Consider the following 14648-nt stretch of genomic DNA (forward strand, 5'->3'; position numbering starts at 1 on the left):
CCATGGGGAGAGGGGGATTGGCTTGGGTGTTGGGGGGAACTGTCCCCCAGCACTCACCAGTGGCACGGCTGGGGCTGAGTCGCTGCACTTGCTGCTGCTGGTGAGTACAGGCCTGGCCCTGCTGCAGTCCTCTGGGGAGTAGGGGCGGGGCTAGGGTGGAGCAGGGACAGGGGGAAGAGCAGGACTGGAGCTTTGGGGAAGGGGTGGAGTGTGGGTGAGGCTGGGCCAGAGCAGGGGTGGAAAGAGGTGGGGTTGGGGTGGAACAGGGGCAGGGACCATAGGGAAGAGGCGGGGCTAGGGCTGGAGCAGCATGCAGCTGCGCAGAGCACCCTACTTAGCTACATACTTTGTGTGGATGTGGCCTCATCAGTGCCCAATAGAGGGGAATAATCACTTCCCTCAATCTGCTAGTAACGCTCCTACTAATGCAGCCCAATATGCCTTCTTGGCAACAAGGGCACAGTGTTGACTCATATCCAGCTTCTCATCCACTGTAATTCCCAGGATCTTTTCTGTTGTTTTTATTTCTGTTTTTTGCACCCTAGATGTGATATGAATTGTCTGTCACCACAAGGAGAAAGATAGACTGTAACCTAGAAATTTTGATGTATCTATACTTGATTGGCTTTAACACAGTAGACCAACACTCCCCAGCTTCACCCCCAAAGCTGAGGCTGGACCAGGGGTCGGCAACCTTTCAGAAGTGGTGTGCCGAGTCTTCATTTATTCACTCTAATTTAAGGTTCCGTGTGCCAGTAATACATTTTAACGTTTCTAGAAGGTCTTTTTCTATGTCTATAATATATAACTAAACTATAGTTGCATGTAAAGTAAATAAGGTTTTTAAAATGTTTAAAAAGCTTCATTTAAAATTAAATTAAAATGCAGAGCCCCCTGGACCAGTGGCCAGGACCCGGGCAGTGTAAGTGCCACTGAAAATCGGCTTGCGTTCCGCCTTCGGCACATGTGCCATAGGTTGCCTACCCCTGGGCTAGACCATACTTTTATCTTGGAGTTCACAGTAAGGGTGATAACAGACCCATGCCTCAAACAGGGAAGGTTCTAGAAGCAGTGAAGCCATGATATCACAAGCTCCCATGGGGTTCTGGAACACCAGCCCTGACTTTGGCACTCAGGGACTTTTTGCTACTCTCCACTCCACTCCGGTGAGCAGCTGTCTGGATCGGGATCCAAGAATCCAGGAAGGGGCCAAATCCCACAGTTCCTATTCCAATGAGGCCCACAAAGCGGTCAAGACAGCCATCAGCACCGCTGCAGCCCTAACAACACTCTATGATCCCCGGGGCCATCAGCTTCCGCACTGTGCCGGTCCCCTGAGCCCTCGCCATGGCCCCTAGTCTGAGGGCTGCCCAGCAGAGCGAGGAGACAGACTCCATGCTCTCATTACTGTGGTTGCCTTGTTAAGGGTAAGGTCCCACAACAGACATGAACCCAACTGCTCGCCACTTCCTTCACAGTGCACCTTGTGTAAGCAGCTTGTGCTGGGCCTGGTTCAGACATCACCTAGAGTGCAGCCTCCAGTTCCAGCCACACTGCAGGAATGGCAGCTCTTGTGCTACTATCCATCTTGGCCTGTGTCCTTGTGGGGAACATGGGGAAGATCTTCCGGCGCTGCGAGCTAGCGCAGGTGCTGCACCAGGCAGGGATGGATGGGTTCCGAGGCTACAACCTGGCTGATTGTGAGTGATCCCCTGGTCTCCTCATGGGTCTGTACATATATTCCCTTCCACTTTCCCTTGGGGCTTTGTGAGTATCCTCCCAGTCCCACCCATGGGGCCCTGTGCATATCCCCACCCTACCTCCTCATGGGACTCTATGTGCATCCATTCCTCCAGCTACACCTGTGGGGCTCTGTGCATAGCCCTCCCCATGGGGATCTGTGCATATCCCACCCCCTAGGGTGACCAGACAGCAAGTGTGAAAAACTGGGATGGGTGGGAGGTAATAGACACCTACATAAGACAAAGCCCCAAATATCAGGACTGTCCCTATAAAATTGGGATATCTGGTCACCTTACTCCCCCCGCCACCCCATCTCCCGTAGTGCTCTGTTCGTATCCCTCCCCCTGCCCTACCCATGGGGCTCTGTGCATATGCCTCTCTCAGCCCTCCCCATGGGGATCTGTATGTATCCCTCCTCCCTGCCCTCCCCGTGGGGCTCTGTGAGTATCCTTAGCCCCACCCCTCCATGGGGCTCTGTGCAGATCCCTCCCCTACCCCCACCGCCCCCATAGAGCTGTGTGCATACCCTTCACCATGGGTCTCTGTGTATATCCTTCCTCCAGCCCTCCCTGTGAGCTCTGTGCGTATCCCTCCCCCTGCCCCACCTCCCTGTGGGGCTCTGTGTGGATCCCTACCCCCACACTCCCTTCAGGGCTCTGTGCATTACTAAATCCTACACCAGGGCTGTGCATGGCATTCCATGAAAGTCGGTTCAACACGGACATGGTGGACCATGAAGCTGATGGCAGCACTGACAACGGCATCTTCCAGATCAACAGCCGCCAGTGGTGCGATGACTACAGGAGCTCTACCCGGAACCTCTGTCACATGCACTGCAGTGGTGAGTAACCCTCTCTGACCCCAGTGCTGACCCCTGGGCCATGGCACAGTGCTAGAGACCTGTGTGGCAGGGAGCAGGGTGGGGCCCTGTAGGGGGCGATCCTTCCTGGTAGTCAGGGGAACCAGCATCAGGCCCGAGACATTTTGGAATGGAAAGCCACCTTTGCCTTCAGTGAACAGCAGAAGGCAGCACAGTGGGGTCTGGGTTGGTTGGCTGAATGATGATATCGCCTGCTAGGAAGACCAGGGCTCCTAGGCTATGGTGTTGAGCTACCAAGGAATATGCTCTATCCTCACTCTCTTCTCCTCCCCCACCCCAGATTTGCTGACCAGTAACATCAACGATGACATCGTGTGTGCCATGCAGATTGTGCAAAAGCCAAGGGGCATGGGGGCCTGGTAAGGGGAAGCTGGTGGAAGGGTGTGGGTGGAGTGCCAGTATAGCAGTGCATGGCAAACTATGCAGCACAGTTTAACATGACACTATACTGCCAGCCCAGCTCTACAGCATGCAAGATGGAACTGCACAACACAGAGCTGCACAGCACTACACAAATTGATATATGTACTGCAGCAACATGGAACTACATGTTGCAACATAATAAATGCAATGAAACACAATGCTATTACAACACTATTTAGTGCAACAAGGCGCTACACAATGCAGTACACTAGACAACCCCACAAAACACTGCAGTGTAAAGAAAACGTACAATGTAGCTCAGTACTCTTTATACAACCCAACAAAAGACAAAACTCTACAGAGCAACAAGGCTGTTACCATGCTGTCTTGCCCATAGGCCGCGGCATCTCAACACTGGACAAGTAATCCTTGTGCAGTGCTTCTGTTACCCAAATGCTCCACCCCAGAGGCAACTACTGCTCAGCACTATGTGAGCTATCCCCCCACATTTTCACTGTGTGGTGTAACCTTGCTGCCCCACCCGAAAGGCAGCTGCATCTCAGCGCTTGGTGAGTGAGCCCTGCATAGTGTCTCTGTAGCTGCTACCCAGCTGCCCTGCTCAGAGGCAGCTACATCTCAGCACTGGATGACCCATCCCCATGCTGCAGCACTGCTCTCAATGCCAGTTGATCTCGCTGACCTTGCTCTCTGTTTACCCTTCTCAGGCTGGCCTGGAGGAAACACTGTGAGGGCCATGACCTCTCACAGTGGGTGGAAGGATGCAATGTGGGAAGTAGATGAAGGAGCGCCTTGGGATGCCCTGGACCTGCTAGATGGGGTGTACTGCAGTCACCTCAGTCTCCTGCAGATTTAGCACCTCATTGAAATCCTCTGTGAGCACCTACTTCTCCTTCTTAACTAGCTCCAAAGTGGGTCATTGACTGTGGGGGCGTGTTGTTCCCCTATTGGGATTGCACCTTTAGGCACTGGGAGCAGGTTTTCCTGAATAAAGCTGTCTGACGGTCCAATGACAAAAGGGTCACAAATTTTATTTAGAGAAGACAGTAGGATGGCGGGGGTGGGCGGGGGGCAGGGGCACCTGAGAGAGTCAGGACTCCTGGGTTCTATCCCTCGCTCTGGGATGGGAGTGGGGATTCTAATGACAAGGGCGGGGGGGAGGTCTGAGTATCAGGGCTCCTGGATTCCATTCCCAACTCTGGGAGGGGCTGGGAGTCAGGATGTCTGGGTTCTATTCCTGGTTGTGGGAAGGGCTGGAAGTCAGGGATCCTGGATTCTGTTCCCCTTTCTGTTCATCCATCTCCCTGGAGCCTGTTTCTATCTATTATGGCCCCCTTGTCACATTAACTCTGAAGCAACTACTATCTACAATGAGACCCTGAGGGAAGATGGAGTTATCCTGGCCATCTCAGGGAGGGCAGGCTCATCCCCACAGCAGGGGGTGAAAAGTGACCCTTTGCACACAAGGAACTGTAAAATACAATACACTTCTTGGTTTAGCATGGTGAAGGGCCCCTTTGCCTTTCCTGATCCTCAGCTGCGCCCATGTGACTGCTTCATTGTGTTTACATAAATCCCCAGTTGCTTACTGGGAAATGTTTTCGAATTCCCCAGCTAAGACCACACACATTCCAGTGTCAGTCACTAAACTGAGGTCAATTCATCTGTTGGCCTCTATGGAGAGAGGTGTGTACAGGGATAGATAAATATATAGCCAGGTGTTTATGGGGATAGACAAACAGATGCATACAGCAATAGAAGAACAGACAGAGGTGAAGCTGGGTGTGGGAGAAGAAGCCTAGTGGTATTTGAGGTGATCAGAGGGCAGGCCAGAAGAGCTTAGGGTGACCAGATGTCCCGGTTTTATAGGGACAGTCCCAATTTCTGGGTCTTTTTCTTATATAGGCTCTTATTACCCCCCATCCCATCTCGATTTTCACATTTACTGTCTGGTCACCCTGTGTGGGGCTGTGAGAACTGGCACAGCCTGGCGGCTCCCATATGTTGGTCAGATTTCCCTGTTCCCATGATTCTAGCCCCACTGCCAGTATGACCAGCATTGGAGCAGGGAGCTATGTACCTCTGGCTCCAGCTGGGAACAGGCTGAAGGGACAATCCTGAACATGTTCAGTGCTCCCCATCTTCAGAGTGTGCTGCACAATCTGGATAGGTGGTTAAAACACCAGAACAAACCACTCTTGGATACATTACTGCACACAGCCCTGTGGCTGGGATTTGATTAAATAAAAATAAGCAGCAAAGCTGCAGCACTGCCAAATAGTGCAATCCCCTCCAGCTTTGGTATAAATAATTCAGTCAGCACAGAACCCAGCAGTCCTGATTCCCACACTAAGCTCTGGTGAATGAGGAAATTCCACATCTCTTTGCTAGCAGGTTATTTTCCTGCATGTTACAAAGCAGGAACCAGGAAATATACTGGGCCTGAAGCCTTTAGCACCTAGGAAACTCCAGCTAGTACAAAATGCTTCAGTGTGTCACCTCAGAAACAAGCTACCATGAACACATCAAACCCTGTCCCGCAAGCCCTACACTAGCTCCCTATAAACCAACTATAGGTTCTCAAACTATAGTACTGGCGACCCCTTTCACATAGCAAGCCTCTGAGTGCAACCCCTCTTATAAATTAAAAACACCTGTTTATATATTTAACACCATTATAAATGCTGGAGGCAAAGTGGGGTTTGGGGTGAAGGCTGACAGCTCATGACCCCCTATGTAATAACCTCATGACCAACTGAGGGATCCCGATCCCAAGTTTGAGAACCCCTGCTATAGAATTTAAACAAGTTCAAGGTCTCAGTCCCTGTCTTCAGCATGCCCCATGGCCTTGGCTGAAGGTATTGAAAAGACTGTCTAAAGAGATTTTAGGTGAAAAAACTGATTATTTGAGTCATAATTTCCTTGATGCAATCCCATTCATTTACAAAGAATGGCCACACAGGCCTGTCTCCATGAATACAGCAGAAACAAACAACTGCAAGCAGTTTCCTTATTCTGAAATCAAATGCCATGTCTACACTAGCACTTTTGTCAGTATAACTTATGTAGCTCAGGGTTGTGAAAAAAAAACCATCCCTGAGCAACATGTGTTACACCGACAAACACTGGTATGGAGAGTGCTATGGTGGCGGGAGTGCTTCTTTCACCGCCCTAGCTACTGCCATTTGTTGGAGGTGGTTTAATTATGTTGACAGGACAGATCTCTCCTGGTACAGCTGTGCTGCTGTAAGGTCTTTAGTGTAGACATGGCCTCTCTCTCCACCAAGTACTGCATCCAAAAGAAAGCCCTGCCTCTTGCTTCCTTCCAGGATCATGCTCACAACTAGAGCTGGCTGAAACTTTGAGGTTTCACAAGACAGTTAGGTATTTTGAAATTTGCTTTTGTTCCAATTCTGAATGAAAGCAAATTTTCCCGAAATTTCTCACAAACCGAAGGTGGTGACAGCCCATGTAGGACCAGCAGTATTCTCAGCTCTGCCAAATGATCAACTTGGTGGAGTTTTAAATGGTGATACACTGAAAGATGACATCACACACATACAATTAAGAAATTACAACCTATACAATTGTAACTGTTTCAATATGTTGTGCTTCTATCATGATTGGAGCTGGTCTGAAATAATCTGACTAAACAGTTTTGTTAGAAAATGCTGATTCAGTGGAATCAGAACATTCCACCAAATGTTTGCCTGTCTACTTGCCTGCTTTCCTGCCAGCTGAGTTTTCTCACTTTAAGTTTCTCCTGCAGCTTTTGTGCTAAATTCAGTTGAGATTTTGGTTGTCAGGATCCAAGAAATATCTGTAGTGGCAAACGTGTTGGAGAAAACTCCAGTATTTTCAGTGTGTTACAGAGTGATTCTAAGTTTTCCATAATGAAATTACCTTAGTGAGCAGAATCTGGCGGTCATTTCGGTTTTTTGCCAGTCTCTTCAGAGATTCTGCTTTAGAACCAACTCAGCATGATCTAAGACAGTGGTTCTCAACTGGGGGTCTGTGGTGCCCCTGGCGTCCCCTGAAGGGCTGAAGCTGGAAGCTGAGGGACTGAAACTTGAGCCCATGGGTGGAGTAGGGGAGGTGTTGAGCCTCCAAACTGCAGTGCCTTATCCAGAGCTGAGCAGTTCTGGGGTCAGCGCCACACCTTTCTAGTTCCTTCTCTCCTCCAGCCCCTGACTAGGTTGGAGGCAGGCAGGGGGGCTGGAACAATTTCTATAGTGGGGGTGCTGAGAGCCATTGAACCAAATTGTAAACCATGTACATAATGGAATCCACTTCAACACCTAGTTCCAGCACCCGCGGAGGTGGGAAGTCAAAGCTGGGCACTGTGGGGGTAGCTGCTGCTCTGGCTGGTGCCCTGAAGCAGGCAGCAGCGGCGCTCCAGTTGCCTGCTGCTGCCTGGGATTGCAGCTGCTCCTCAGCTACCAGCCCCCTTTGACTGGTCATGCAGTCAGTAAGAGGGGACCCGGCTCAGGGGCTGCAGAGCCTTGGGGAACAGTGATCACAGGAAGGGTCTCTCCCAAGCTACCCCTCTCCCTGAGCTACTCCTCTGCCCACACACAGTCCGTAGCTATCTCCTGCCTGCACACAGCCCCTAACTATCACCACCCTGAGCTACCTCCTGCCCGCACACAGCCCCTAGCTACTCCCTCTCTGCACCCTGAGCTACTCCTGCCTGCACACGGCCCCTAACTACCCCCTCCCTGCACCCTGACCTCTCCCCTATCTGCACACAGCCCCAGATACCCCCTCCCTGCACCCTGAGCTACCCCGTCTGCACACAGCCCTTAGCAACCCCCTCCCTACACCCTGAGCTACCCCATCTGCATACAGCCCTTAGCAACCCCCTCCCTGCACCCTGAGCTACCCCATCTGCACACAGCCCTTAGCAACCCCCTCCCTGCACCCTGAGCTATCCCTGCCTGCACACAGCCCCTAGCTACCCCTCCCTGCACCCTGAGCCTCTGCCCACATACAGCCTGTAGCTACCCCTTCCCTGCACACAGCCCCTAGCTACCCCCTCCCTGCACCCTGAGCTACCCCCTGCCTGCACCCAACCCTAGCTACCCCTCCCTGCACTCTGAGATACCCCTCTGCCCACACATAGCCCGTAGCTATGCCCCCACACCCTGAGCTACCTCCTGCCTGCACACAGCCCCCAGCTACCTCCCTCCCTGCACCCTGAGCTGCACCCTGCCTGCACACAGCCCGTAGCTACCCCCTGCCTACACACAGACCCTAGCTATCCCCGCCCTGCACCCTGAGCTACCCCCTGCCCACACACAGCTCCTAGCTACCCCTCACTGCACCCTGAGCTACCCCCTGCCCGTACAAAGCCCCTAGCTACCCCTCCCTGCACCCTGAGATAATCCTCTGCCCACACGCAGCCTGTAGTTACCCCCCCACAGCCTGAACTACCCCCTGCCTGCAAACAGCCCTCAGCTACACTCTTGCACCCTGAGCTACCCCCTGCCTGAACACAGTCCCTAGCTATCCCCTCCCTGCACCCTGAGCTACCCCTCTGCCCACACACAGCCCCTAGCTATCCCCTCCCTGCCTCTGGAGATACCCCACTGCCTGAACACAGTCCCTAGCTATCCCCTCCCTGCCTCTGGAGATACCCCACTGCCTGAACACAGTCCCTAGCTATCCCCTCCCTACACCCTGAGCTACCCCTCTGCCCACACACAGCCCCTAGCTATCCCCTCCCTACACCCTGAGCTACCCCTCTGCCCACACACAGCCCCTAACTACCCACTCCCTGCACTAAGCTACCCTTTGCCTGCACACAGCCCGTAGCTATCCCTTCCCTGCACGCTGAGCTACCCCTTTGCCTGCATATAGCCCCTATCTACCCCTTTCCCTTCATCCTGAGCTACACGTCTCAATGCACACAGCCCCTAGCTCCCCCCACATGCATCCTGAGCAATTTTCAAACTTTTTGAGCTGAGCCCTGCCCCTTGAGTTATAATTTTTCATTGCTCCACCATGACCCAGACAGGTGAGTTAGGGGATGGAGTTTGAGCTCCCTCCCTGGATCCTGCCATGCAGAGATGGCCTGAGCCCCACCAGCCTCTGCCCCCCAAATATAGAAATTAAACTATGCCTATGCGTGAGGCCTCCTCCTGGCCCAGACCCCTAATCCCCTCTCCCCAGACCCTGCAGTTTTTATAGCATGTTTAGGGGATCTTCAGAAAGAAAAAGGTGGAGAACCCCTGATGAAGGAGATGCATTAGCACAGGCTACACGTTATTTACATGACAGGCAGCAAAGTACAAGCTCATCCACTGATGTGGCACAACAGGGGTAGGTAAGCAGCAGTTGTCACTGCACTCTTCTCGCACTGTGTAAAACAAAGCCTTCAACTTGTTTGCATGCTCGAAAATGGCCCCGAATCCAATGATGCAAGATTTCATGTCTTTCATTTCTTCTTGGTGGTGTTGGTCCTGCTTTGAGCAGGGGATTGGACTAGATGGCCTCCTGAGGTCTCTTCCAACACGAATATTCTATGATTCTGTAGCAGTAGCTGCTGACAGCGCAACATCAATCAGATAAGCTGGACAGGTATTATGTAGCAGCTGTGGTTTCTGATTGAGTTTAATCTCCATGCCAACTTATCTATGTAGGAAGCAGAATCTATTAGTTGTGGCCACATTTTCCCAAGTTTGTTGGTACATCTTGTGACCCAATGTGCCCTCAAGGGAGTGGTTAAATGGTAAAGCAGTCACATACATACAAAGACTTCAAGGTCCAAATGTCAGGTTCATAGCAGTATTGGTGAATTTGCTGTCTTGAAAGTCCCTCTGGAATACATTCACAGCTCGGATCAGTCATTCAGTCCTTTGTTCTGAGCTTCAGTTTGTAGAAAAGTTACTCCAGAGGTAAGAAGCAGGACTGAATACAAAATGGATGTGATGCAGCTGCCTTTTATTCCAAACTTCCTTTGTTCCAAACACAAACTTCACAGCACTTGGAAAGGCCTTAGAGTTCTCAGTCCATCCTTGCTGAGCCATGTATCCCCTGGCTCCTTTCACAGAATCATACAAGGTTAGGGTTGGAAGAGACCTCAAGAGGTCATCTAGTCCAAGCCCCTGCTCAAATCAGGACCAACCTCAACTAAATCATCTCAGCCAGAGCTTTGACAAGCTGGGCCTTAAAACCCTCTATGGATGGAGAGTCCACCACCTCCCTAGGTAACCCATTCCAGTGCTTCACCATCCTCCTAGTTAAATAGTTTTTCCTAATATCCAACCTAGACCTTCCCCACTGTATCTTGAGACCATTGTTCTTGTTCTGTCATCTGCAACCACTGAGAACAGCCGAGCTCCATCCTCTTTGGAACCCCACCTTAAGGTAGTTGAAGGCGGCTATCATATCCGCCTCACTCTTCTCTTCTGCAGACTCAATAAGCCCAGTTCCCACAGCCTCTCCTCATAAGTCATGTGCCCCAGCACCCTAATCATTTTTGTTGTCCTCCACTGGACTCTCTCCAGTTTGTCCACATCTTTTCTGTAGTGGAGGGACCTAAAACTGGATGCAATACTTCAGATGTGGCCTCACCAATGCCGAATAGAGGGGAATGATCACGTCCCTTGATCTGCTGGCAATGCTCCTACTTATACAGCCCAAAATGCCATTAGCCTTCTTGGCAACAAGGGCACACTGTTGGCTTATATCCAGCTTCTCATTCACTGCAACCCCTAGGTTCTTTTCTGCAGAACTGCTGCCTAGTTACTCAGTCCCTAGTCTGTAGCAATGTATGAGATTCTTCCATCCTAACTGCAGGACTCTGCAAGTACAGTTTGGTCTGGAGGCCCTGTCCCTCAGTGCTTGTATTCATGTTGATTTCCTTTAGTTTAAGTAACAAAATGAAGTAGTAAGGCTAATGTTTGCAATCAAGCAGGCTTATGCTATCAATGCATCCAATGAAGTAGGAATTCACCCACGAAAGCTCATGCTCCAATACGTCTGTTAGTCTATAAGGCGCCACAGGACTCTTTGCTGCTTTTATGCTATCAAGTTAGTGACATACACCTGGGCTGAAAGAGGCAATGAACACAATGAACTGAAGCCAGATAGTAAGTATAAGGACATGACCCCAGAATGGCATAATCAAATCTGTATCTGTTTGATCAATAATGTAGCGCCTCAGTTTACACATCACTTATCAATCATATATACCAAGGCTCCATCATTGTTAAAACAAGGAGAACAGGAATGGAAGATTGACACACCTGTTCCAGCCTGCTGGCAAACAACAATTCTTGAAATGACTGCATTGTATAATCACTGTTAAAACAACTATAAAGATCATGGAGGGACTTTGTATAAATTATATGAACTTTAAACTGGACATTTCAGCAGCTAGAAAACTGTTGATGGAAAAACTGCTACTTGAGAAGCATAACTACAAAGTTGGCCAAGGGATGCATTGTAAAGGAGCCCACGAAAAGCAACTTCTGGAGGTAAGTTGCTGACTGGAGAAAACCAGCTGGTCTTCAAGGTCTGTACCAATAGCTGTGGCCTAATCTTACACAAGCTGGTGTAATGGATGTGTTGCACAAAAGAACTGAAAAATTCCAGTACCGGTGGCAAGAACTCAAAAGGTCTCATTCTCTGATTGGATGGGTGGAAAGGACACACACAGTAGAGCAGTGACACTGCCTGTCCAACAGCCCCTGTGCTGTTAAGGAGGATGAGGGAAGCATGAGGTAGGACAGGAAAGCATGAAGCTGGAACAGGGAGAAACAATCCCATAGTTGGGACCCTCCTTCCAGATGATGTCATGATATCCGTTCCCACTGAGGATACCCACCTGGGGGAGGGGACCCCAATTATTAGGAAAAGCTGGGTAATAGTCCTGGGGAATTTGGTATGAGAACTATATATAGTTGGGTTTGCAATGACTTGGAGAACTGCATGATAAATTGTCTGCCGAGCACGAAGGTAGTGGATTTCAGGAGACATCTAGATAGCCTGGTAGGCAGTGCTGCAGAGGAGTCAGTGGTTGTGGTACGTGTAGGTACCAAAGATAGAGGGAAAGTTAGGAGCGTGTCTCAAGATGCCAAATTTAGGGTTTAAGAGATTAGGAATTGAAATGAAAAGGACCCTAAGAAAGGTGCCATGGGCAATCAGTTAAGCAGTTACTTAACTAAGGTTTGTTTTATACCCTCTTTTTCTTACACAGAAATCCAGGATGGGGACAAATGCACTGTGGGACAGTCTAGGGTACAGGAGGGGCACCAAGGATAGCACAGGGGACATCCAGGACGTTGTTGGAAGCATTTCCTGGGGCACTTGCCATGATGCCAGATGCAGTACAAGGAGTATCTGGAACAGCATCTAAGCTGTCAGTGGGGGTGTCCAGAATGTCTCCAGGGGCACAGGCTGGGACAGTGCCAGTGCAGAGAGGTGGGCACCCAGCATGTCTCCAGGGATGTCCCCTGGGAGATGCAGTATTCTCACAGGTCCAATGCCAGAGGTATCCATGATGCCACAGGCACCTAGGATGGCACTGAGGTGTCATTGGGGCATGGAGGATGGTGCTGTGTCATCAGTGTCACCTGTGAAGGTGCTGGAGTATCACCTGGGGCACTCAGAACAGCACTAGACCATCTTCATGGACATCTTGCAGCTCTGGGGTCATCACTGGAACAGTACTGGGGTGATTGTAAGGGATCCCAGAACTTTGCACTTGGGGTACCTGGGAATGATGCTTGGTACATTGATATGAGTACCCAGGATGGGGTATGGCTGCTGTAATAAATGGTTCCATTAATTAGTGAGACATCAAGTAGTAAGTTTATTAAATCAGGTTGCCCTGATTAAAGAAATGACAGCGCATTACAGGAAAGGGGTAACTTACCACCAGTCTTGAGTCCAGTCCACAGCCTAGCTGGTTCCAAAGCTGGGTACCAATTTATAGGTTTTTTTATAACCTTGTTTATTTCATATTACAATTTGCAGCTAGTTATGCAGCTTAACATGAATCAAACATAATTAAATGTCATATTCTGTTATGTCTACCTTTCCATTGTAATAACTTTAACTTACTTTAGCCTGAGTTGAAAATATGTTTTTAACAGATTATTTCATGTTGTCTTTTGCAGTTGGGTATAGTTTAATACTTAACAATTTCCACAAGATTCCTGTACCCAATAATAAAATTAATTTGCTATTAACAATCTTCTTTTACTTCAGACTTTTCTTGTGGTTTCCATTACTGCATTATAATTTCTGTTGGTCAAATACAAGCTTTCATGTTCTGTGCAGCTCAAAAGCTTATCTCTCTTATCAACAGAAGTTGATCCAATAAAAGATACCACCTCATCCACCTGGTCTCTCTACACTATAACTTATCATTCAAGTAGTCAGAGCTAATTACAGGTACAAACCAATCTCAAACAGGCTGCAAACAGGCCATAGAAAGTATTCAGGCTTGTCTTCACTACCGTGCTAAATTGACTGCCGCTGCATCTGGTGAAGACATGCTAAGTTGATAGGAGTGCGCTCTCCCATTGAGGTAATTACACCCATTGACATAGCACAGTGCTTTAAGTCAATATAAATTACATTGCTACATTTTTTCACACCCCTGAGTGACGTAACTTATGGCGACTTAAGTGGTAGTGTAGACCAGCCCTCAGAGTTTTGTTTTGTTTTTAGTTCCTTGACATAATTGTGAGGAATATTGGGAACTTTGGGCAACACTGGCAATGCTTGGGATGGTACAGACTTGTCACCTGGGGCAGCTGTGATTGAAGGACATAAATCCACACCATGTAGAGGTCAAGCATAGGAGTTTATTATACACAGCTCTGGCGGAGTGTCACCTGGCTTATTAGGCTCAGAGACACTGTCAATCAATTGATTACAATAGAATATATAGATTTTCCATGGATGGGGGAAAGTGATGGGGTAGGCAGTTCCACACCCTGGGATAGGTTTTGCAGCAAGACAAGATAGCACATTAGCCAATGGTTAAAAGGTTACATAATGTCTCCACCCATGGTCTCAAGTTACCAAGTTAACATTTAATTAATACTTCGATAAACTGTTATTAGTATAAAATATATGTGTTGAATTCTGATTGGGGATCCCTAGGAATGGAATAACTCCTTTGATTGTCCAACAGGTAGGGGTTAAAGCAAAGAAACAGTGAAAGTATATGGTAATAAAGATTGTCCCCTTTATGTCTTAAGGCAGGCACTGGTCCCTGGGAAGGGAGGTGGAAGGCTGCCATCTCTTTTACTGACATGTGCCAATTTTCATAAACTCAAGGTTGGATCTGTGGGAAGAACGTTCGCTACAGAAGAGACTGGCACAATAGGAACAGCGATCCTTTGTTCAATTTGCAACTCTGAATAAGACACAATTATTTAGTTCTTAGCTCCAACACCTGGCAATTTGCTGACCAGGCCTATCTTAGCAAGCAAGGCTTTCTGTTTACCCCAGCTTTCTCTTAGCTAATCACTGTTTGCTAGGCCTCTGGTCTCTTGACCAAACTCTGGACTTTGGGTCTAAAAAAAGAGCTGGCACAATCCATATACTGGGTTGTTATATAAAATGCACATGGATTTTAACCCTTCAGTGATGCTGTTAGGGCTCCATGGGTTGGCAGTGGCACATA

At 49.1% G+C, this 14648-nt stretch overlaps 1 protein-coding gene across 1 annotated transcript; it reads left to right on the top strand.

Moving 5' to 3' along the window:
• The first annotated feature begins 1561 nt into the window (after positions 1-1561).
• LOC115651589 (sperm acrosome membrane-associated protein 3-like) lies at positions 1562-3787 on the top strand. Its single transcript, XM_030562657.1, has 4 exons — positions 1562-1700; positions 2426-2584; positions 2904-2982; positions 3712-3787. The coding sequence occupies exons 1-4, from the start codon at positions 1562-1564 to the stop codon at positions 3785-3787; spliced, it is 453 nt and encodes a 150-aa protein (XP_030418517.1).
• Positions 3788-14648: the final 10861 nt, after the last annotated feature.

The sequence above is a fragment of the Gopherus evgoodei genome, chromosome 4, assembly GCF_007399415.2.
Source record: "Gopherus evgoodei ecotype Sinaloan lineage chromosome 4, rGopEvg1_v1.p, whole genome shotgun sequence".
Taxonomy (NCBI): Eukaryota; Metazoa; Chordata; order Testudines; family Testudinidae; genus Gopherus; species Gopherus evgoodei.